This window comes from Pistacia vera, unplaced genomic scaffold (genome assembly GCF_008641045.1).
Source record: "Pistacia vera cultivar Batoury unplaced genomic scaffold, PisVer_v2 Contig529, whole genome shotgun sequence".
Lineage (NCBI taxonomy): Eukaryota > Viridiplantae > Streptophyta > Magnoliopsida > Sapindales > Anacardiaceae > Pistacia > Pistacia vera.
The window spans coordinates 215656-239787 of record NW_022196367.1 but is presented as its reverse complement, the minus strand read 5'-3'; the positions used below and the strand labels follow the sequence as shown (position 1 = coordinate 239787).

Sequence of the window (24132 nt, the reverse complement as noted above, 5' to 3'; positions counted from 1 at the left end):
TCTTACCATATTTCTTATAATTTAATAATTTTTTTTTAAATAAAAGACCGTAAATTAATTTATAACCCATAAAAGGAGTTCAGATTTAAAATATAAAAGAAAATTATATTATTTTAAGAATTTCGAAATTTATTATAATAATTATTTATTACTCATACCGAAGATATTTATTCGACAGCATGAGTCACTGTCTGCCACTCATCATAAATGACAATAAGTTGAAAAGCACTTTTCAACAACACTAAAAATTAGATTCCAAAAAATAAATAATAATTTAAAAATAAAATAAAATAATAATTTTTTAATTTTTAGAATTTGTTTCCAAGAAAAAATAATAATTTAAAACTAAAATAATTTTTTTTTTTAATTTTAGAATTTTGTTCTTTATTTGCTCTTGCTTTGTGTCAGTTTTATGCTTATTTATAAGAGGGGAACAATATCTTAAAAGTAATAATTAGAAAATGAGTTCATTTTTTTATTATTTTTTCATGTTGAGTAAAGGATTATAAAATATACAAGTTGGGTCACGTTAAATAAAAAATTAATTAATTAAAAAGCTGATTCCCCTTTTAAGATAGAAAAATATTTAAACCCTCTGGGTTCTTTAATTTATCAAAATTATTCCATTTAGTTTCAAAGTAGCACATACACCCTATGATTCAATATATATTAGTGATTAACTCTACAACAAAATCAATCTTAAAATTAAGTTTATATACTTTAAAGAATAAATTTATGATTTATTGAATCGTGTATTCATAGATGGTACATAAAAAAACTTGCGTATTTATGACACAAAATTTTCAATATTTTTTTGGAAATATAATTAAGGTAAAATATATTCACAAAACCACAAAAATAAAACACAAGTTCAAAACTTCAAATCATCAATTTATTTTAAGGACACTTAATGATGAGTTGCTATTACACTTAAGGACAAACAAGAAATCTTCAATCATGTTTTGAAGAACATGAAATATAATTACTTAAAGAAGAAAACAAATTACACAATGAATTAAAATTTCAAACTGTCCAACTTCTTGAAAAATGAGGTGGGCCTAACTCTCACCCGCTAGTCAAGCATTTAGCTCAACTGAATCTGGGCTCTGATACTATGATAGATTTGAGATTGGCTTAACTCGTCACCCATAAGACCTTGTTGAATGAGAGGATTACCTTCTCTTATAACTAATAGGTTAAGCGTGTCTAGTCGGTGTGAGACTCAACATATATAAATACATATATTTTTATGAAAGTGATGTATTTAACCCGCACGTTTATTTAATAAAACCCACTTATAAAAAAGTTTAAATTATTTCTAATCTTTGAACATACCCCATTTCCATTTCATTCCAATTTTTCCCTAAAATTCAAAACACCCCAATTTTCATAACTCCTGATGATTAAAAAAAAAAAAAAAAAAAAAAACATGTAAAAAGTTTTATAACATCAAATTTGTGAGTGCAATATAATGTTTAAAAATATTATATTAAAAAAAAAGTTATTCAAATGGGGTCCCTCATGAATTTGGTGGGGCCAAAACACTAAAACAAACTTTTGGGGTCTATGGAGTATTATACATTTTAAATCTATCTAATCAAGCATCGAATTAGATATTATATATTAATTTTAATGGGGTCGTTATAATTCTATATAAAGATGTAACTGTAATGTTTCAGACAGAACATAAGTTTTTCTCTCTTCAAAATCTCCACATTTTGCTTTCAAACATAACTGTAAATCTTCACGTTCTTCTTCAGGTTAGTGTTTCTACGGCTCCTTCATTTTTTTTCTGTTCTGATGCTTTTGACAGATTTTGGTTGCTTCAAGCTTTCCCTTTAATTTTTTTTAGTCAACGTATTGAAACCCCATTTGAATGCAATGAGATTTTCTTCAAGTTCGGATTGTTTTTGAGATTTGCTCATGGATCCTCAAATGGGTCGAAAGAGTTTGAAGCTCTTAATGGCTTTGTACATATGCATGTATGTGTGTTGTTCATGCATGCATTCATGTGTGTTTTGTTGATGAGAAATGAGTAAGCTTTGTGAATTGTGATATTAGTTCTATGAACGTGGGAATTTTTTTTTATTTTCTTGGTTTTGAAGTGGTGGTGATTTGTTGCTTTTGTTTATTGGCATCTGTGGAATGTTGAGTTCAGTTTTGTTGAACAAATGTATTGAAATTGACCCCATTCATGTAGTGGTGTTTGGTTGATGAGAAATGAGTGAGTTTTGTGATATTAGTGCAGTGAAAGTGTGGAGTTTTGATTTTGTTTTTTTTATTTTTTATTTTGGTTTGAAGTGGTGATGATTTGTGTAGAGTTTTTGAGTTAATTTGGATTGGAGTTGACCTCATTTAATGTAATCAAGGGGTTAAGTTGAGTTCATGGAATTCGGAGAATTCGAGGGAAGGGGAGTTTTGATCTCAATACTTTATTGTTTGATTTAGTAGAGACTTCAGAATTGGAACCTTGAATTTTTATAGGATGTATGAGTTAATGTTTTTGTTTTGGACACTCTACAGCAGAAGATTAGGTCTTCGAAATTTTTAGATTTCTTGGTTTTGAAGTGGTGTTGATTTTTTGTTTTTGTTATTGGCGTTGTTGAATGTTGATTTCAGTTTTGTTGAACAATGTATTGAAATGACCCCATTTTATTATGTATGTGTGTTTGTTGATGAGAAAGGAGTGAGTTTGTGATATTAGCGCTATGAAGTGTGTAATTTTATTTGTTTAATTTTTTTGGGTTTGAAGAGGTGATGATTTATGTACCTCTTTGTTTCATTGCATCTGTAGAGTTTTTCAGTTCAGTTTTGTTGAAAAATGAGTTGGAATTGACCCATTTAATGTAATTAAGGATGGTTAAGTTGAGTTTATGGAATTTGGAGGATTCGAGGGAAGGAAGGTTTGGTCATAGTACTTTTATTGTTTGATTTAGCAGAGACTTTGATCGAAACTTTGAATGTCTATAGGATGTAAGAGTTAATGTTCTTCTTATCGGACTACTCTATTGCAGAAGATTAGATCTTTGTGTAAAGTGCTGGTTTTTTGTTTGCGAAGTTGGGATTCAGTTATTTGTATTCTGTTTTTTTTCTTTTGATTTTATTCATGTGTTAACAGGACAGATGTCTGAGGAAAAGATTGTGGAAAATGCTTTCATGGAGGGAGAAAGAGCAATCAGATTCATCGTTTGATAGGTAATGACTTTGCGTGAAAACCCATATTTGTTTTCTCTTTATTTCTAATGAAAGAGAGATAAGTTCTTCTCAATCTCTCTATAAAAATTAGCTATATGTCGCATTCAGGTCAACCCAGCGAAACCTCCATCTCTTACCTGGAAGAGAAAACTAAATAGCGAGAGATCACCCTTTCGCGTTTTCAATGAATTGGAAGGAGATAATTCACTTGGTATGTTACTTAATTAGATATCAAAAGCTTAATGATGGAGATTATAGCAGGTATTGCTTAATTAGAACTCATGATCCACATGCTTCTCTATGCTCAATGCACAAATGAATAGTCACAAGCTGGCTTTTCAATAGTACGATTAATGCATGACAGTTGAGAACTTAAGTCATTTGCTAAGATGTTAATAATGACAAATCTTTGTCTCCCTCATTTGTCTTAATGTCTTAAACACTGTTGTTTGGTTTGGATAGGCCCCCATAGGTATTCGGATTCTGCAGCTTATTCGAGAAGAGGCTGCCAAAGGAAAGGTAACTTTCTTATATCTTTAAAGTCTACTTTACCGTGTGTATCACAGCTTTGAAGAATATGATCTGCACAATTTCTAAACCTTTATGCGGCAGTGGCTTCCTTGTGGTTTCATTTGCAGCGGGTTTTTATCAATCCATTTCTTAAGCGCTTACTAACATCTTCTCAAGGCATTCCTCTTGGTGGAATGGGTAATCTTTTCTACTTAAATCTCCTCTATTTGCAGTTTTTATTGGGGCATTTACAGCATAAGAAATCAAATATTTCTGTTGTTTATTAATTTGATATTTATAATGAATAGCCTTTCTACATCTATATATATATCTTTACCACATTGCATAGCATTAGAAAATATTCTATTTTTTTTTTTTAGGTAGTTATGTTAGATGTGTATTTTGAGTGTTGAATAAATTTCAGCATGTAATCTACTATTAATTTATATTTAGAGCTATAAAATTACCAATCAAACAATATTGTTTTTTTACTAGCTTTTATATTGCAACATGTCCTGTGTGTAAATAATATAAAGCCGATTTTTAAAGCTGTAGCTTGTTTGTTTTGTATCAGTTGTTGAACTATCTTGTTTATTTTGTTCCTCCTCTAATATTCCTTTTCTCTTTTTCTGTTTTGAGAATGAAACAAACTTTCAGTGGAGGCAGCATTGGAACTAGTTACAGAGGTGGATTTCAGCGCTTTCAAATGTTCCCTCGAATTTGTGAAGATAAACAGATTCCAGCAAATCAATTTTCGTAAGTCTGTAACAAGAGAATGAAGACGAAAATTAGTCATTGGCTTATAAAAGTTGTTTTCAAAATTCACTTACTTGTAGTGTCAGCCACCGATAAAGTTCCCACAAGACTCTAGACGGCCTTAATTGGATTCTTGAAGTTTCTTTTCACTTCCTCCTTATTGTTTCCCTTCTTTCATGGCCTTATTCTGACTCACAACTTTACCTTGTTTCCTTTCATGAAAGTTACTGAATTTGGGTGGACAACCCTCAATTTTTAGGCAAAATTCTTTGTGATGGCTTTTGTGAAATAATCTTATACTTTTTTACCATGAATGCGACACCACTTGCAGGTTTTTGTTTCACGCTCAAATGGTGAAAAACGTTCTACTGTACTGTGCGAAGGACCTCAGAGGTGCTCAAGTAAGCCAGCATTTCACTGCAGTTATTTTTGTTCTCAATAAAATTATTTATTTTTTTTTAATATTCCAGGGGACAGTTTTTTCTCCATGCAACACATTTGACAGAAAAGAAGCTATATGAAAAAAAAAAAAACAACTAAACTGATTTCATGTGCATGAACAGGGATACAACAATGGTTCGGGGATTGGATCTGGGACTGGAATCTGAAGGGGAATAATTCGACATATCACGCTTTGTATCCAAGGGCTTGGACTGTATATGAGGGTAATCTAACATTGAGAAATAGATATTTCTGAATTGTTAAGGCCATCATGACATTGAAAGTTGAAACCATTCTATTTCTGTAAATGCAGGTGAACCTGACCCCGAACTACAATTGTTCTCGCCAAATTTCTCCTATTATACCCCAAATTACAAAGAGAGCAGCTTCCCTGTATCAGTTTTTACCTTCACGGTAGTAGTACTCTGTTAAAATTTAGTTTGTTGGACATATGATACAGATTTCCTTAGTAACCTGTTGATTCTGCATTTATTCAGCTAATAATTCCGGAAAGACTTCTGCAGACGTCACCTTGCTTTTCACATGGACAGTAAGTCTTTTGTTTGTGTATTCATCCCTTGATCATTTTATGTTGCATCTTATTGTTTGATCTATGTGTCTTTGTTAGATTTATCCTTGTATGCGCAAGTGAGATTATATTATATCGATTTTTGGCAAGAGTTTGACTTGTATTTGTATGCAGAATCTGTTGGAGGAGCTTCTGAATTTACTGGTCAACACTACAACTCACAAAAAAGTATGAATCTTTAACTTTATTTCTCTAAGATTTTCAAACTACATATAGTGCTGTGTCATGCCTATGGTTATACGAAAGACAAGATCATCAATCCTGATAGGATGGAGGATGGTGTGCGTGGAGTGTTCTACATCACATGTAAGGCTCCTTTCCTTGATATAAACAGAAAAAAGAATTCAAGACTTAGTTTGAAAATCTTAGTCACTATGATTCTTGTTTCCTTTAAATAGCATATGTTATCTACAAATACAGGAGTGCAGATGGCCAATCCCCATTAACTTCGCAATTGCGGCACAAGAGACGTGATGTCCATGTCTCAGAGTGCCTTGTTTTGTGATACTGGAAACTCCCAGGGTTTAACAGCAAAAGATATGTGGCATGAAATAAAAGAGGTGGGGTGACTTATTCCGATAATACTAGTGCATCAAGAGGAAGAATTTTGCTGTAACTGATATCCTTATCTAATAACATATATTCTCCTATGTAATAGCATGGATCCTTCGATCGCCTTAATTCTACTGAAACATCAAAGCCTCAGAGCAGGGATCATCTATTGGGGCAGCTATTGGCTTCTGTGAAAGTCCCACCGGGTGCAGTGCGCAATGTTACATTTTCATTGGCATGGGATTGCCCAGAAGTGAGATTTTTTAGTGGAAAGACATATTATCGGTAAGTTGGTGGATATTCTTGAAAAATATCAGAATTTAATATTATCCACCTTCTGAAAAGTCTATCTACAGGCGTTACACGAAAATCTATGGTACTCATGGAGATGCAGCTGCAAGTATAGCCATGATGCTATTCTTGGTAATGTTTCAAGTTACATTTTACCAATTAGCAGTTTCTTTTTACTTTGAAGTATGCAAATTAGGAAGCGAGATTGCATATCATGTAACACATTAGTTCTAAATTTGGCTGTTATGCTCCCATTTTAGTACTTAGCAGGCACACAAAAACATTTTCAATTGTTAAGAACCTTTAACTCATTTTTCTTAAACTTAGAGCATGGAAATTGGGAATCACAGATAGAAGCATGGCAAAGACCTATTCTTGAAGACAAGAGGCTTCCTGAATGGTAAGCTAGGATGTGTTATTTGTCGTTTATCATACTGTAAGATTCTAAAGTTTTTTCTGAATGTTCTTTGCAGGTACCCTATCACTCTATTTAATGAGCTCTATTACCTAAATTCAGGGGGCACCATTTGGACTGGTATTTGGAGTCTACTATATAACTATATTGAATGCTGGCTCATCTTAATGATTATGTATTCACTCTACATTTTTTCTTTTTGCAGATGGCTCACCTCCTGTTCATAGTTTAATACACATTGGTGATAGGAAGTTTTCCCTAGATAGGTCACAATCAGATTTGAAGAAAAATGTTGACGTACCCAATCATAATGATACTGCCGTAAACATTCTTGAGAAGATGACTTCAATTTTTGAGCTATTACACACTCCAGTCGCACTCAGTTCTGCTTTCGGAACAAATTTACTTGAAGATGGTGAAGAAAACATTGGCCAATTCCTTTATCTTGAAGGAATTGAATATCCCATGTGGAACACCTATGATGTTCATTTCTACTCATCTTTTTCATTGATCATGCTATTTCCTAAACTTGAACTCAGTGTCCAAAGAGACTTTGCAGCAGCAGTAATGATGCATGATCCCAGTAAGATGAAACTTATACATGATGGACAATGGGTCCCCAGAAAGGTCCTTGGAGCTGTTCCCCATGATATTGGAATTGATGACCCCTGGTTTGAAGTAAATGGCTACTGTCTTTATGACACGTGTCGATGGAAAGACTTGAATCCAAAATTTGTTCTCCAAGTTTACAGGGATGTGGTTGCCACAGGGGACAAGAAGTTTGCACAAGCTGTTTGGCCCTCAGTTTATGTTGCGATGGCATATATGGACCAATTTGATAAGGATGGTGATGGGATGATTGAGAATGATGGCTTCCCAGATCAGACGTATGATACATGGTCTGTCTCTGGTGTGAGTGCATACAGTGGAGGCCTATGGGTGGCAGCATTGCAGGCCACATCAGCATTGGCACATGAAGTTGGTGACAAGGGTTCTGAGGATTATTTCTGGTGGAAATTTCAGAAAGCAAAAGTTGTATATGAGAAATTGTGGAATGGGTCTTACTTCAATTATGACAATAGTGGTAGCTGCTCAAGTTCATCTATTCAAGCTGATCAATTGGCTGGACAATGGTATGTTGCAACAGATATAACTTTTATGTATTGATATTCTTAAATATCAAATACTCCGAAAACTTATGAAAAATTTTTAAACTTCAATATAAAAAGCAATTGATCTGATTGCATTTTCACTAAAGATGCATATATATGTGTCTCTGTTGTAGGTATGCCCGAGCATGTGGTCTTTCACCGATTGTTGATGAAGACAAAGCGAGAAGTGCATTAGAAAAGGTTTTTAACTATAATGTCTTGAAGATTATGGATGGAAAGCGGGGAGCGGTAAATGGGATGCTACCTGATGGAACAGTTGACATGACAACATTGCAGTCAAGAGAAATATGGTCCGGTGTCACATATGCTGTTGCTGCAACGATGATCCATGAAGATTTGGTCGATATCGGATTTCAAACTGCTAGTGGAATCTATGAAGCAACATGGTCTGAAAATGGACTTGGGTAAGATCCCCTTTATCTTATAAAAACATTGTTACTTGAAATTGAAAGCATGTTTGTTGATTAAAATTCATTGCTTACCTAAGTCTGTGGATGTGCTGTTGAACCATCAGTAGAAGAAATAATTATCAGCTCTAGTACTATTTAAACTTCTGCATAGTTTACATTAATAATTATCAGCTCTAGTACTATTTATTCCAAAACCACTGACAAACGGCTATTTTGTTCATAGCTATTCTTTCCAAACTCCAGAAGCTTGGACCACCGATGGTGGATTCAGAGCGCTATGTTACATGCGTCCATTGGCCATATGGGCAATGCAATGGGCTCTAACAAGGCCAAAACCTTCTAACAATGAGATGAAACCAGAAGTAAACGAAGAATCTTTGTATAGGTATCATGCCGGATTCTGTAAAGTTGCTCGCCTTCTAAAGGTACCGGATGAGAAAGTGCGTAAAAGTCTTTTACAATCACTCTTTGATTACACTTGCAAGAGGATGTTTCCATAATCGATTGGTTCCTGTAACTTATTACTGTCATCCATTTTTGTGTACAATAAGAAAATTCATCACAGAAAGAAAAGAAATATTGGGGCATACTATAGTGCGCTAACAATATGAAATTTTTATGTAAACTATATTGTTCTACTATTAGTTTTCCAATTCTTGTGACTCTTTTCAAAATTCACCTTTAGTGAATATCATTGTTTCCTTTGCAATTGTCATAATAGAAATTCCTTAATGGAACAGATGTATGTACGATTGTTTAATCACTCTCTCAACATGCCTCTTAACATGAGTTGATAATATGAGTATTTTCATGATTTTCACCACATTAGTTAATAAATAAATTTACTATATGAAGCAGTATGTTCTGTAAATGGAACTGAATAACATCCCTTTTATCTTGTAAAAGGATACTATCTTATATCTTAGTTAATAGGTTTTTAAATAAGCTGAGTCGTTGTTTTTCATATCTAAATCAGTTTCAAACCTGTATAGATTTAATTGCGGCATTTGTTTTGTAAATTAATTAAAATTTGTTGGACAGAACTCTGGTAATTATAATGTCTAATAGATTATATTTTTTATTATTATTTTGCTCCTTGGGTGAGAGAGGGTACGAAGAGTACCGAGGGGCTGTTTGGCGGGGTGTTATCTCCCATTACTCCAGTACCGGCATTATTATATTTGATTGTTAAGTAATATAAGTTGTTAAGTAATATAAGATTCTAGTAACCTTTTAATATCCATAGTATAAATTTTAATAGTTTCCTAATAATTCATCGGAAGGATTTATGTTATTTTAAAAATCTAAGAGGAGTTTTTATTATTATATCATATCTTAAAAGAATTAATATCATTAAGTCTACCAACAATGAAATTATACAATTATTAGTTATGTAATAAAAAATTGAATGGAAATAATCACCCTTGGGTGGTCAGGTGGCCAATAGGATTTTTGGGTGTATTACTCAAGAGGTCTTAAGTTCGATTCCCTCGATTGCTAATATGGATAGTCACCGAGAGTTTACTTGATTCTTAACTTTAGGCCACGGGAGATTAGCAATTGAGAGTTTAGTCGAACTTGATCTTTAACTTCAAGCCTTGGGAGATTAGCAACTAAGAGTTTAGTCGATCCTTAACTTCATGCCTTAGGGGATTAAACGAGTTGCGGGCAAGTTGACCCGGACACTCTCGATCACCAAAAAAAAAAAAAAAAAAAAATGAAAATGATGAGTTTTAAACCATCACATCAAAATAAACCATTAACGAACAAATATTCATTCTCATTCAGTCTTAATAGTTTTTTCTAATGTTTTTAAAGTTGGGATTTAAAGAAAAGATTAGCAACCAAGAGTTTAGTCGAACTCGATCCTTAACTTCAGGCCCCGGGCCATTAGAAACTGGGATTTTAGTTGATCCTTAACTTTAAGACCCGGAGGATTAGTCGAGTTACACGTAAACTGTTATGGATACTCTCGATCATTAAAAAAAAAAAAAAATTGAATGGAAATGATGAGTTTTAAACCATCACATCAAAATAAATCATTAACGAAGAAAATATTCATTCTCATTTAGTGCTAATAGTTTTTTTAATGTATTTAAAGTTGGGATTTAAAGAAATTCTCATTCTAGTTCCGGAATGTGTGGTGGTTTGGGTTTTGTTTTGTTTGGCTCCCGGGAAAATGGAGTTAATTATCAAGTTAGTCCCTATTGTTTTTGTTAATTTGTTAATTTTAGTGATCTTCCCTACTTTTAGTAAAATTTTAAAATTATCCTTCATGTTCCTTGTCGTATGTTAAGGAATGTTAACAACATTTTCTCTTTCACTCTTGCACTTCCTTCTTAATAGTGTGTAAAGACCCAAAAAAAAAAAAAAAAAAAAGAAAAAAAAAAGGGTGCAAGTTTTTAATTTATATTATAATAAAAGAGTTTCTAGTTTGGTTCTTATTCACACTCAAAATTAGGGGTGATCAGTTCCGAGTACCCTACATTTTTCAAGGAAACCAGAACCGAAACCGCACAGTGGAGGTTCCCAAAAAAAGGAACCGGAACCGGAACTAAAATCAGAACTGCACAATGTAGGTTCCCAAAAAAAAAAGGAACTGGAACCAGAACCGCATAATGCAGTGTAGGTTCTTAAATTCAAGGAACCAGAACCTAAAATGCAGGTTTCGATTCCTTCCCCTGGTACCCTATAAAAAATCAATTACCTCCCTATTAGTTTAAAAAATGACAAAAATGCCTTAAAAGTTTATAAATACACTCCTAACAAATTTTGATTACTCATTAATTTGTGTTCAATGTGACTCATAAATCCTCTAATATCTAGACAACACTTGAATTCAATCGATTCATCACAATTCGCATAAAATTCCTCAATCAAAACTAAAATATAAATAACTAATTAAACAATCATACTATAAATCTATAATTTAATATTATAATTAATTAAATTTCTAATCATTTAATTAAGTATTGTACTAATGTTTATAATGAAATATTATAATTAATTAAGTAATCATTTAACTATTTAATGTTATAATTAATTAAGTGATTATATTATAATGTAATGTTATTATTAATTCAGCAATTATTTAGTTATAATTAATTTAATTTCTAATCATTTAATTAAGTATTGTACTNTTATTCAAATGGGGTCCCTCATGAAATTTGGTGGGGCCAAAACACTAAAACAAACTTTTGGGGTCTATGGAGTATTTATTACATTTTAAATCTATCTAATCAAGCATCGAATTATGATATTATATTTTATTTAATTTCCTAATGTCGGGTCGTTATAATTCTATATAAAGATCTGTAACTGTAATGTTTCAGACAGAACATAAGTTTTTCTCTCTTCAAACTCTCCACCATTTTTGCTTTCAAACATAACTGTAAATCTTCCAGTTCTTCCTCTCAGGTTAGTGTTTCTACGGTTCCTTCATTTTCTTTCTGGTTCTGATGCTTTTGACAGATTTTGATTGCTTCAAGCTCTTCCCTTTAATTTATTTTTAGTCAACGTATTGAAACCCCATTTGAATGCAATGAGTTTTTCTTCAAGTTCGGATTGTTTTTGAGATTTGCTCATGGATTCCTCAAATGGGTCGAAAGAGTTTGAAGCTCTTAATGGCTTTGTACATTATGCATGTATGTGTGCTTGTTCATGCATGCATTCATGTGTGTTTTGTTGATGAGAAATGAGTAAGCTTTGTGAATTGTGATATTAGTTCTATGAACGTGGGAATTTTTTTTTTTATTTTCTTGGTTTTGAAGTGGTGGTGATTTGTTGCTTTTGTTTTATTGGCATCTGTGGAATGTTGAGTTCAGTTTTGTTGAACAATTGTATTGAAATTGACCCCATTTCATGTACGTGTGTTTGGTTGATGAGAAATGAGTGAGTTTTGTGATATTAGTGCAGTGAAAGTGTGGAGTTTTGATTTTTGTTTATTTTTTATTTTTTATTTTGGTTTGAAGTGGTGATGATTTGTGTAGAGTTTTTGAGTTAATTTGGATTGGAGTTGACCTCATTATAATGTAATCAAGGATGGTTAAGTTGAGTTTCATGGAATTCGGAGAATTCGAGGGAAGGGGAGTTTTGATCTCAATACTTCTATTGTTTGATTTAGTAGAGACTTCAGAATTGGAACCTTGAATTTTTATAGGATGTATGAGTTAATGTTTTTGTTATTGGACTACTCTACAGCAGAAGATTAGGTCTTCGAAATTTTTAGATTTTCTTGGTTTTGAAGTGGTGTTGATTTTTTGTTTTTGTTTTATTGGCGTATGTTGAATGTTGATTTCAGTTTTGTTGAACAATTGTATTGAAATTGACCCCATTTTATTATGTATGTGTGTTTGTTTGATGAGAAAGGAGTGAGTTTTGTGATATTAGCGCTATGAAAGTGTGTAATTTTTATTTTTGTTTAATTTTTTTGGGTTTGAAGAGGTGATGATTTATGTACCTCTTTTGTTTCATTGCATCTGTAGAGTTTTTCAGTTCAGTTTTGTTGAAAAATTGAGTTGGAATTGACCCCATTAAGTAATTAAGGATGGTTAAGTTGAGTTTCATGGAATTTGGAGGATTCGAGGGAAGGAAGGTTTTGGTCATAGTACTTTTATTGTTTGATTTAGCAGAGACTTTGGAATCGAAACTTTGAATGTTCTATAGGATGTAAGAGTTAATGTTCTTCTTATCGGACTACTCTATTGCAGAAGATTAGATCTTTGTGTAAAGTGCTGGTTTTTGTTTTGCGAAGTTGGGATTCAGTTATTTGTATTCTGTTTTTCTTCTTTTGATTTATCTTCATTTGTTTAACAGGACAGATGTCTGAGGAAAAGATTGTGGAAAATGGCTTTCATGGAGGAGAGAAAGAGCATCAGATTCATCGTTATAAGGTAATGACTTTAGCGTAGAAAACCCATATTTGTTTTCTCTTATTTCTAATGAAAGAGAGATAAGTCTTCCAATCCTCTATAAAATATGCTATATGTCTGCATTCAGGTCAACCCAGCGAAACCTCCATCTCTTACCGGAAGAGAAAACTAAATAGCGATGAGATCACCCTTTCGTCGTTTTCAATGACTGGAAGGAGATAATTCACTGGTATGTTACTTAATTAGATATCAAAAGCTTTTAATGATGGAGATTATAGCAGGATTGCTTAATTAGAACTCATGATCCACAGCTCTCTATGCTCAATGCACAAATGAATTAGTCACAAGCTGGCTTTTCAATAGTACGATTAATGCAGACAGTTGAGAACTTAAGTCATTTGCTAAGATGTTAATAATGACAAATCTTTGTCTCCCTCATTTGTCTTAATGTCTAAACACTGTTTGTTGGTTTGGATAGGCCCCCATAGGTATTCGGATTCTGCAGCTTATTCGAGAAGAGGTGCCAAAGGAAAGGTAACTTTCTTATATCTTTAAAGTCACTTTACCGTGTGTATCACAGCTTTGAAGAATTGATCTGATCACAATTTCTAAACCTTTTGCGGCATGTGCTTCCTTGTGGTTTCATTTGCAGCGGGTTTTTATCAATCCATTTCTAAGCGTTACTAACATCTCTCAAGGCATTCCTCTTGGTGGAATTGGGTTATCTTTTTACTTAAATCTCCTCTATTTGCAGTTTTTATTGGGGCATTTCAAGCATAAGAAATCAACTATTTCGTTAGTTTTAATTGATATTTATAATGAATAGCCTTTCTACATCTATATATCATATCTTTTACCACATTGCATAGCATTAGAAACTAATTCTATTTTTTTTTTTAGGTAGTTATGTTAGAGTGTATTTTGAGTGTTGAATAAATTTCAGCATGTTTATCTTACCTATTAATTTATATTTAGAGCTATAAAATTACCAATCAAACAATATTGTTTTTTACTAGCTTTTATATTGCAACATGTCCTGTGTGTAAATAATATAAGACCGATTTTTAAAGCTGTAGCTTGTTTGTTTTGTATCAGTTGTTGAACTTATCTTGTTTATTTGTTCCTCCTCTAATATCCTTTTCTTTCTTTTTCTGTTTTGAGAAATGAAACAAACTTTCAGTGGAGGCAGCATTGGAACTAGTTACAGAGGTGGATTCAGCGCTTTCAAATGTTCCCTCGAATTGTGAAGATAAACAGATTCCAGCAAATCAATTTTCTGTAAGTCTGTAACAAGAGAATGAAGACGAAAATTTAGTCATGGCTATAAAAGTTGTTTTCAAAATTCATTACTTGTAAGTGTCAGCCACCGATAAAGTTCCACAAGACTCTAGACGGCCTTAATTGGATTCTTGAAGTTTCTTTTCACTTCCTCCTTATGTTTCCCTTCTTTCATGGCCTATATTCTGACTCACAACTTTACCTTATTGTTTCCTTTATGAAAGTTACTGAATTTGGGGGGACAACCCTCAATTTTTAGGCAAAATTCTTTTGTTGATGGCTTCTGTGAAATAATCTTATACTTTTACCATGAATGCGAACACCACTTGCAGGTTTGTTTCACGCTCAAATGGTGAAAAACGTTCTACTGTATGTGCGAAAGGACCTCAGAGGTGCTCAAGTAAGCCAGCATTTCACTGCCTAGTTATTTTTGTTCTCAATAAAATTATTTATTTATTTTTTAATATTCCAGGGGACAGTTTTTTCCATGCAACAATTTGACAGAAAAGAAGCTATATGAAAAAAAAAAAAAACAACTAAAACTGATTCATGTGCATGAACGGGATACAACAATGGCTTCGGGGATTGGATCTTGGGACTGGAATCTGAAGGGGAATAATTCGACATATCACGCTTTGTATCCAAGGGCTGGACTGTATATGAGGGTAATCTAACATTGAGAAATAGATATTTCTGAATTGTAAGGCCATCATGACATTGAAAGTTGAAACCATCCTATTATCTGTAAATGCAGGTGAACCTGACCCCGAACTTACAATTGTTTCTCGCCAAATTTCTTTATACCCCATAATTACAAAGAGAGCAGTTCCCTGTATCGTTTTTCCTTCACGGTAGTAGTACTCTGTGTAAATTTAGTTTGTTGGACATATGATACAGATTTCTTAGAACCTGTTGATTCGCATTTATTCAGCTAAATAATTCCGGAAAGACTTCTGCAGACGTCACCTTGCTTTTCACATGACAGTAAGTCTTTTGTTTGGTGTATTCATCCCTTGATCATTTTTATGTTGCATCTCTATTGTTTGATCTATGTGTCTTTGTTAGATTTATCCTTGTATGCGCAAGTGAGATTATTATATCGATTTTTGGCAAGAGTTTGAATTGTATTTGTATGCAGAATTCTGTTGGAGGAGCTTTGAATTTACTGGTCAACACTACAACTCAAAAATAAAGTATGAATCTTTAACTTATTTCTCTAAGATTTTCAAACTACATTATTGCTGTGTCATGCCTATGGTTTATACGAACTGACAAGATCATCAATCCTGATAGGAGGAGGATGGTGTGCGTGGAGGGTCTACATCACATGTAAGGCTCCTTTCCTTGATATAAACAGAAAAAAGAAATCAAGACTTAGTTGATAAATCTTAGTCACTATGTATTCTTGTTTCCTTAAATAGCATATGTTATCTACAAATACAGGAGTGCAGATGGCCAATCCCCATTAACTTCGCAATGCGGCACAAGAGACTGATGATGTCCATGTCTCAGAGTGCCTTTGTTTTGTGATATCTGGAAACTCCAGGGTTTAACAGCAAAAGATATGTGGCATGAAATAAAAGAGGTGGGTAGACTTATTCCGATAATTTACTAGTGCATCATAGAGGAAGAATTTTGCTGAACTGATATCCTTATCTAATAACATATATTCTCATTGTAATAGATGGATCCTTCGATCGCCTTAATTCTACTGAACATCAAAGCCTTCAGAGCAGGGATCATCTATGGGGCAGCTATTGCAGCTTCTGTGAAAGTCCCACGGGTGCAGTGCGCACTGTTACATTTTCATTGGCATGGGATTGCCAGAAGTGAGATTTTTTAGTGGAAAGACATATTATCGGTAAGTTGGTGGATATTCTTGAAAAATATCAGAATTTAATATTATCCACATTCTGGAAAGTTTATCTACAGGCGTTACACGAAATTCTATGGTACTCATGGAGATGCAGCTGCAAGTATAGCCCATGATGCTATTCTTGGTAATGTTTCAGTTACATTTTACCAATTAGCAGTTTCTTTTTACTTTGAAGTATGCAAATTAGGAAGCGAGATTGCATATCATGTAACACATAGTTCTAAATTTGGCTGTTATGCTCCCATTTAGTACTTAGCAGGCACACAAAAAACATTTTCAATTGTTAAGAACTTTAACTCATTTTTTTTAAACTTAGAGCATGGAAATTGGGAATCACAGATAGAAGCATGGCAAAGACCTTCTTGAAGACAAGAGGCTTCCTGAATGGTAAGCTAGGATGTGTTATTTGTCGTTTATCATACTGTAAGATTCTAAAGGTTTTCTGAATGTTCTTTGCAGGTACCCTATCACTCTATTTAAGAGCTCTATTACCTAAATTCAGGGGGCACCATTTGGATGGTATGGAGTCTACTATAACTATATTGAATGCTGGCTCATCTTAATGATTATGTATTCACTCTACATTTTTCTTTTTGCAGATGGCTCACCTCTGTTCATAGTTTAATAAACATTGGTGATAGGAAGTTTCCCTAGATAGGTCACAATCAGATTTGAAGAAAAAAGTTGACGTACCCAATCATAATGATACTGCCGTAAACATTCTTGAGAAGATGACTTCAATTTTTGAGCTATTACACACTCCAGTCGCACTCAGTTCTGCTTTCGGAACAAATTTACTTGAAGATGGTGAAGAAAACATTGGCCAATTCCTTTATCTTGAAGGAATTGAATATCCCATGTGGAACACCTATGATGTTCATTTCTACTCATCTTTCATTGATCATGCTATTTCCTAAACTTGAACTCAGTGTCCAAAGGACTTTGCAGCAGCAGTAATGATGCATGATCCAGTAAGATGAAACTATACATGATGGAATGGGTCCCCAGAAAGGTCTTGGAGCTGTTCCCCATGATATTGGAATTGAGACCCCTGGTTTGAAGTAAATGGTACTGTCTTTAGACACGTGTCGATGGAAAGACTTGAATCCAAAATTTGTTCTCCAGTTTACAGGGATGTGGTTGCCACAGGGGACAAGAAGTTTGCACAAGCTGTGGCCCTCAGTTTATGTTGCGATGGCATATATGGACCATTGATAAGGATGGTGATGGGATGATTGAGAATGATGGCTTCCCAGATCAGACGTATGATACATGGTCTGTCTCTGGTGTGAGTGCATACAGTGGAGGCCTATGGGTGGCAGCATTGCAGGCCACATCAGCATTGGCACATGAAGTTGGTGACAAGGGTTCTGAGGATTATTTTGGTGGAAATTTCAGAAAGCAAAAGTTGTATATGAGAAATTGTGGAATGGGTCTTACTTCAATTTGACAATAGTGGTAGCTGCTCAAGTTCATTATTCAAGCTGATCATTGGCTGGACAATGGTATGTTGCAACAGATATAACTTTTGTATTGATATTCTTAAATATCAAAATACGAAAACTTATGAAAAATTTTAAACTTCAATATAAAAAGCAATTGATCTGATTGCATTTTCACTAAAGATGCATATATAGTGTCTCTGTTGTAGGTATGCCCGAGCATGTGGTCTTTCACCGATTGTTGATGAAGACAAAGCGAGAAGTGCATTAGAAAAGGTTTTTAACTATAATGTCTTGAAGATTATGGATGGAAGAGGGGAGCGGTAAATGGGATGCTACCTGATGGAACAGTTGACATGACAAAATTGCAGTCAAGAGAAATATGGTCCGGTGTCACATATGCTGTTGCTGCAACGATGATCATGAAGATTTGGTCGATATCGGATTTCAAACTGCTAGTGGAATCTATGAAGCACATGGTCTGAAAAGGACTTGGGTAAGATCCCCTTTACTTTATAAAAACATTGTTACTTGAAATTGAAAGCATGTTTGTTGATTAAAATCATTGCTTACCTAAGTCTGTGGATGTGCTGTTGAACCATTCAGTAGAAGAAACAATTATCAGCTCTAGTACTATTTAAACTTGCATAATTTACATTAATAATTTCAGCTCTAGTACTTTTTATTCCAATCACTGACAAACGGCTATTTTGTTCATAGCTATTCTTTCCAAACTCCAGAAGCTTGGACCACGATGGTGGGATTCAGAGCGCTATGTTACATGCGTCCATTGGCCATATGGGGAATGCAATGGGCTCTAACAAGGCCAAACCTTCTAACAATGAGATGAAACCAGAAGTAAACGAAGAATCTTGTATAGGTTCATGCCGGATTCTGTAAAGTTGTCGCCTTCTAAAGGTACCGGATGAGAAAGTGCGTAAAAGTCTTTTACAATCACTCTTTGATTACACTTGCAAGAGGATGTTTCCATAATCGATTGGTTCCTGTAACTTATTACTGTCATCCATTTTGTGTACAATAAGAAAATTCATCACAGAAAGAAAAGAAATATTGGGGCATACTATAGTGCGCGCACAATATGAAATTTTATGTAAACTATATTGTTCTACTATTAGTTCAATTCTTGGGACTCTTTTCAAAATTCACCTTTAGTGAATATCATTGTTTCCTTTGCAATTGTCATAATAGAAATTCCTTAATGGAACAGATGTATGTCGATTGTTTAATCACTCTCTCAACATGCCTCTTAACATGAGTTGATAATATGAGTATTTTCATGATTTTCACCACATTAGTTAATAAATAAATTTACATATGAAGCAGTATGTTCTGTAAATGGAAAATGAATAACATCCCTTTTATTTGTAAAAGGATACTATCTTATATCTTAGTTAATAGGTTTTTAAATAAGCTGAGTCGTTGTTTTATCTCTAAATCAGTTTCAAACTGTATAGATTTAATTGCGGCATTTGTTTTGTAAATTAATTAAAATTTGTTGGACAGAAATCTGGTAATTATAATGTCTAATAGATTATATTTTTTATATTTGCTCCTTGGGTGAGAGAGGGTACGAAGAGTAACGAGGGGCTGTTGGCGGGGTGTTATCTCCCATTACTCCAGTACCGGCATTATTATATTTGATTGTTAAGTAATATAAGTTGTTAAGTAATATAAGATTCTAGTAACCTTTTAATATCCCTAGTATAAATTTTAATAGTTTCCTAATAATTCATCGGAAGGATTTATGTTATTTTAAAAATCTAAGAGGAGTTTTATATTATCATATCTTAAGAATTATATCATTAAGTCTACCAACAATGAAATTATACAATTATTAGTTATGTAATAAAAATGAATTGAGAAATAATCACCCTTGGGTGGTCAGGTGGCCAATAGGATTTTTGGGTGTATACTCAAGAGGTCTTAAGTTCGATTCCCTCGATTGCTAATATGGATAGTCACCGAGAGTTTACTTGATTCTTAACTTTAGGCCGGGAGATTAGCAATTGAGAGTTTAGTCGAACTTGATCTTTAACTTCAAGCCTTGGGAGATTAGCAACTAAGTGTTAGTCGATCCTTACTTCATGCCTTAGGGGATAAAAGAGTTGCGGGCAAGTTGACCCGGACACTCTCGATCACCAAAAAAAAAAAAAAAAAAAAATGAAAATGATGAGTTTTAAACCATCACATCAAATAAACCATTAACGAACAATATTCATTCTCATTCAGTCTTAATAGTTTTTTCTAATGTTTTTAAAGTTGGGATTTAAAGAAAAGTTAGCAACCAAGAGTTAGTCGAACTCGATCCTTAACTTCAGGCCCCGGGCATTAGAAACTGGGATTTTAGTGATCCTTAATTTAAGAACGGAGGATTAGTCGAGTTACACGTAAACTGTTATGGATACTCTCGATCATTAAAAAAAAAAAAAAAATGAATGGAAATGATGAGTTTAAAACATCACAATCAAAATAAATCATTAACGAAGAAAATATTCATTCTCATTTAGTGCTAATAGTTTTTTTAATGTATTTAAGTGGGATTTAAAGAATTCTCATTCTAGTCCGGAATGTGTGGTGGTTTGGGTTTTGTTTTGTTTGGCTCCCGGGAAAATGGAGTTAATTTCAAGTTAGTCCCTATTGTTTTGTTATTTGTTAATTAGTGATCTTCCCTACTTTTAGTAAAATTTAAAATTTCTTCATGTTCCTTGTCGTATGTTAAGGAATGTTAACAACATTTTCTCTTTCACTCTTGCACTTCTTCTAATAGTGTGTAAAGACCCAAAAAAAAAAAAAAAAAAAAGAAAAAAAAAAGGGTGCAAGTTTTTTAATTTATATTAATAAAAGAGTTTCTAGTTTGGTTCTTATTCACACTCAAAATTAGGGGTGATCAGTTCGAGTACCCTACATTTTTCAAGGAAACCAGAACCGAAACCGCACAGTGGAGGTTCCCAAAAAAAGGAACCGGAACCGGAACTAAAATCAGAACTGCACAAGTAGGTTCCCAAAAAAAAAAGGAACTGGAACCAGAACCGCATAATGCAGTGTGGTTCTTAAATTCAAGGAACCAGAACCTAAAATGCAGGTTTCGATTCCTTCCCCTGGTACCCTATAAAAAATCAATTACCTCCTATTAGTTTAAAAAATGACAAAAATGCATAAGTTTATAATACACTCCTAACAAATTTTGTACTCATTAATTTGTGTTCAATGTGACTCATAAATCCTCTAATATCTAGACAACACTTGAATTCAATCGATTCATCACAATTCGCATAAAATTCCTCAATCAAAACTAAAATATAAATAACTAATTAAACAATCATACTATAAATCTTATAATTTAATATTATAATTAATTAAATTTCTAATCATTTAATTAAGTATTGTACTAAGTGTATAATGAAATATTATAATTAATTAAGTAATCATTTAACTATTTAATGTTATAATTAATTAAGGATTATATTATAATGTAATGTTATTATTAATTCAGCAATTATTTAGTTATAATTATTTAATTTCTAATCATTTAATAAGTATTGTACTATTGTTATAATGGAATGTTATAATTAATTAAGTAATCATACTTTAAATTATAATGTAATGATATAATGAATTAAGTAATCCTACTATAAATCTTTATATATTATATTATAATTAAATTTCTAATCATTTAATTAAGTATTGTACTAAGTAGTAAATTATTAATATTTATAATATAATGTCATAATTAGTTAAATAATCATTTAATTATGTAATATTATAATTAATTATATAATAATTATAATGAATTAAGTAATCATACTATAAACTTTAATATAATATTATAATAATTAAATTTTAATAATTTAATTAAGTATTGTACTAATGGTATAATGAAATGTTATAATTAATTAAGTAATTATTGTCTATAATGTAATGTTATAATTAATTAGTAATCATACTATAAATTATAATGTAATGTTATATAATTAAATTTCTAATTATTTAATAGGTATTGTACTAATGTAGTAAATTATTAATGTTTATAATATAATGTCATAATTAGTTAAATAATTATTTAATTTATGATCATACTATAATATAATGTTATAATGAATTAAGTAATTATACTATAATCTTTAATGTAATTTATAATTAATTAAAATTTTAATAATTTATTTTTAGTATTGTACTAATATTTATAATGAAATGTTATAATTAATTAAGTAATCATTTAACTATAATGTAATGTTATAATTAATCAAGTAATTATTTAAGTAATAATGTATTAATGTTTATCAATTTATTTTATATAATTAATTAATTACTAATTTATTACATATATACTTAGAACTTGATAATTGAAATAAATAACTAAATATTATATTACTATTCAATCAAATATACTATTCTATTCAAAAATAAATTTTTTTTAATAACATTAAAATACTTTTAATTGGTTTTAATTTAAATTATAAACTTAATTAATCAAAACTTTAATATTAATATATTATAATATATTAAAGTTTTTTATATGGTGTAGTTTATATGTAATAAGTATAATTGTATATTTATTTAATTAGGTTATTGTAAAAATTTAACTTTTTCCATTTTAATTTTTTTATATGTAAAATTACAATAGACCCTCCATTCTTCACATATATTTTATTTCAGCCCAGGTTCCAAAACAGGGTAACCGTTGTAGGTTCCAAGCCGGGTACTAGTTGCAGGTTCTTTTTTCTAGGTTCTGGTTCCTCTACATGTAGGAACGGGAACGGGAACTGCACAGTGTCGGTTCTAAAAAAAGGGAACCAGAACCTACTCGCACAGTGTCGGTTCCGGTTCTATCCACTACCCGTGCTCACCCCTACTCAAAATAAAAGTTAAAGGGTGACAAAGGGTGAGAAAGAGTGTTACAATTATTCTCAAATAAGGTAAGCTTGACAAAATCCAAGGGCCGACGTGGAGAACCTTACCTCTAATCTCAATCCTATTAAAACACATTTACATTTGCACCTCAACTTCAACTCTAATCTCGATTCTGAATTTGTAAGGTGGAATCAAGTAATCTCTTAAGGTTGCGTTTGGTTAGGGGTCTAGGAAGATTACTCTAGTAATCTATCTTTGATTTCGGACATTAATTTGTTTGGTTGTCAAGTAATAAAAGATTTTGGTAATCTTTCAATATCAATAGTAGTTACTGTAGGTAATATAAGAGATAGTCAAATTACTGACCAGTGGGATGTTATTAAAAGATAACTGAGATAATCCACTGTTCATACCAATTTTACCCTCAATTAAAAAACATTTCGTACAGAAATGCCCTCATATGTCTACCAAATAACAATTAGCCCAATTGTACAAAATGACTTCTGCAACCTCATAAATTATTTTTTTGGATAGAAATGCCCCTCATTTTACATAAATTAATCTTAATTTTGTTCTTATTTTACCCCCTAGTAATAAAATATTTGGATAGTAATGCCCTTATTCTGAAAACCATTTACATGAAAACCACCCAAAACACCCTAGCCATTGAAGACTGTCGATCGTTAGCCACCATCGTCGATCGTGATCGGTAGTCGTCGAAACGATGCACACTTGACTGGATCTGGTCGGCCGTGCTGATCTGGTCGTTTATTTTTGGCTAGATCCACGGATTTGGATGTGGATCTAGCCGAAAAGGCGATGGATCTAGCTGTCGTTTCCGACCATAATGTCGAGAGCAGCTAAATGGGAGCCATAAGAGAATTCAAAAAATTTCCTAGTCTGCTTCTGGATGAGGTCCAAAGGCGAAGACAAGGGGAAGCCAGGGAGAATGAAGCCATTTCTCCCTTTAGAGGTAGTAGACCACCAACAGCAGCTTCCAAGAGTCACTTTGAGGAAAACCAGCTCAAGTCAACCAGTCCACTGAGGATCTTTGGCTTACTGTGACTGTCCTTCCTTATAGTCCAAGTGCCAACATCAAAAGCTGCCTTAACCACCCATAACAAATCACCTAAGGCCAAGAGTGATTCCAAAGAAGCAAATTTAAATTAATTAATGTAAAATTTCTGCTTGCAATACCACTACCTCATAGAAATTAACCCTTGTCCCCAAAATCACTTTCTCGTTTGTTTGCAAGCAAGCAAACCAATCAGTACCAAGTAGTGGCTTCCATTATGCTTCTTTGAGCCGTTTGACAACAAACTCACCACATGTAGGAAACCATTCCTCACAAGCATTTCATCAAACATGATGCATAAAATGCCTTTAACAAACCCAGAATGAATGTATGAAAACACAAAAACTACACAATTTTAACAGATAATTAGCACAAGAAAAATTCTCT

General features: G+C 32.7%; 1 protein-coding gene and 1 pseudogene across 1 annotated transcript; both read left to right on the top strand.

Annotated features, from left to right (window-relative positions):
- Window positions 1–2856: 2856 nt before the first annotated feature.
- Window positions 2857–8978, top strand: LOC116107225 (non-lysosomal glucosylceramidase-like). The gene is given in 21 exon segments (XM_031393533.1): window positions 2857–2914; window positions 3119–3186; window positions 3304–3356; window positions 3358–3406; window positions 3658–3714; window positions 3834–3903; window positions 4368–4461; window positions 4793–4862; window positions 5072–5126; window positions 5216–5316; window positions 5400–5452; window positions 5531–5540; window positions 5980–6051; window positions 6150–6328; window positions 6400–6446; window positions 6449–6466; window positions 6662–6734; window positions 6808–6869; window positions 6955–7882; window positions 8035–8325; window positions 8555–8978. Coding segments are annotated over 21 exon segments (2685 nt in total). The 3' UTR covers window positions 8832–8978.
- Window positions 8979–14822: 5844 nt separating this feature from the next.
- LOC116107224 lies at window positions 14823–18648 on the top strand (annotated as a pseudogene).
- The last annotated feature ends 5484 nt before the right edge of the window (window positions 18649–24132 follow it).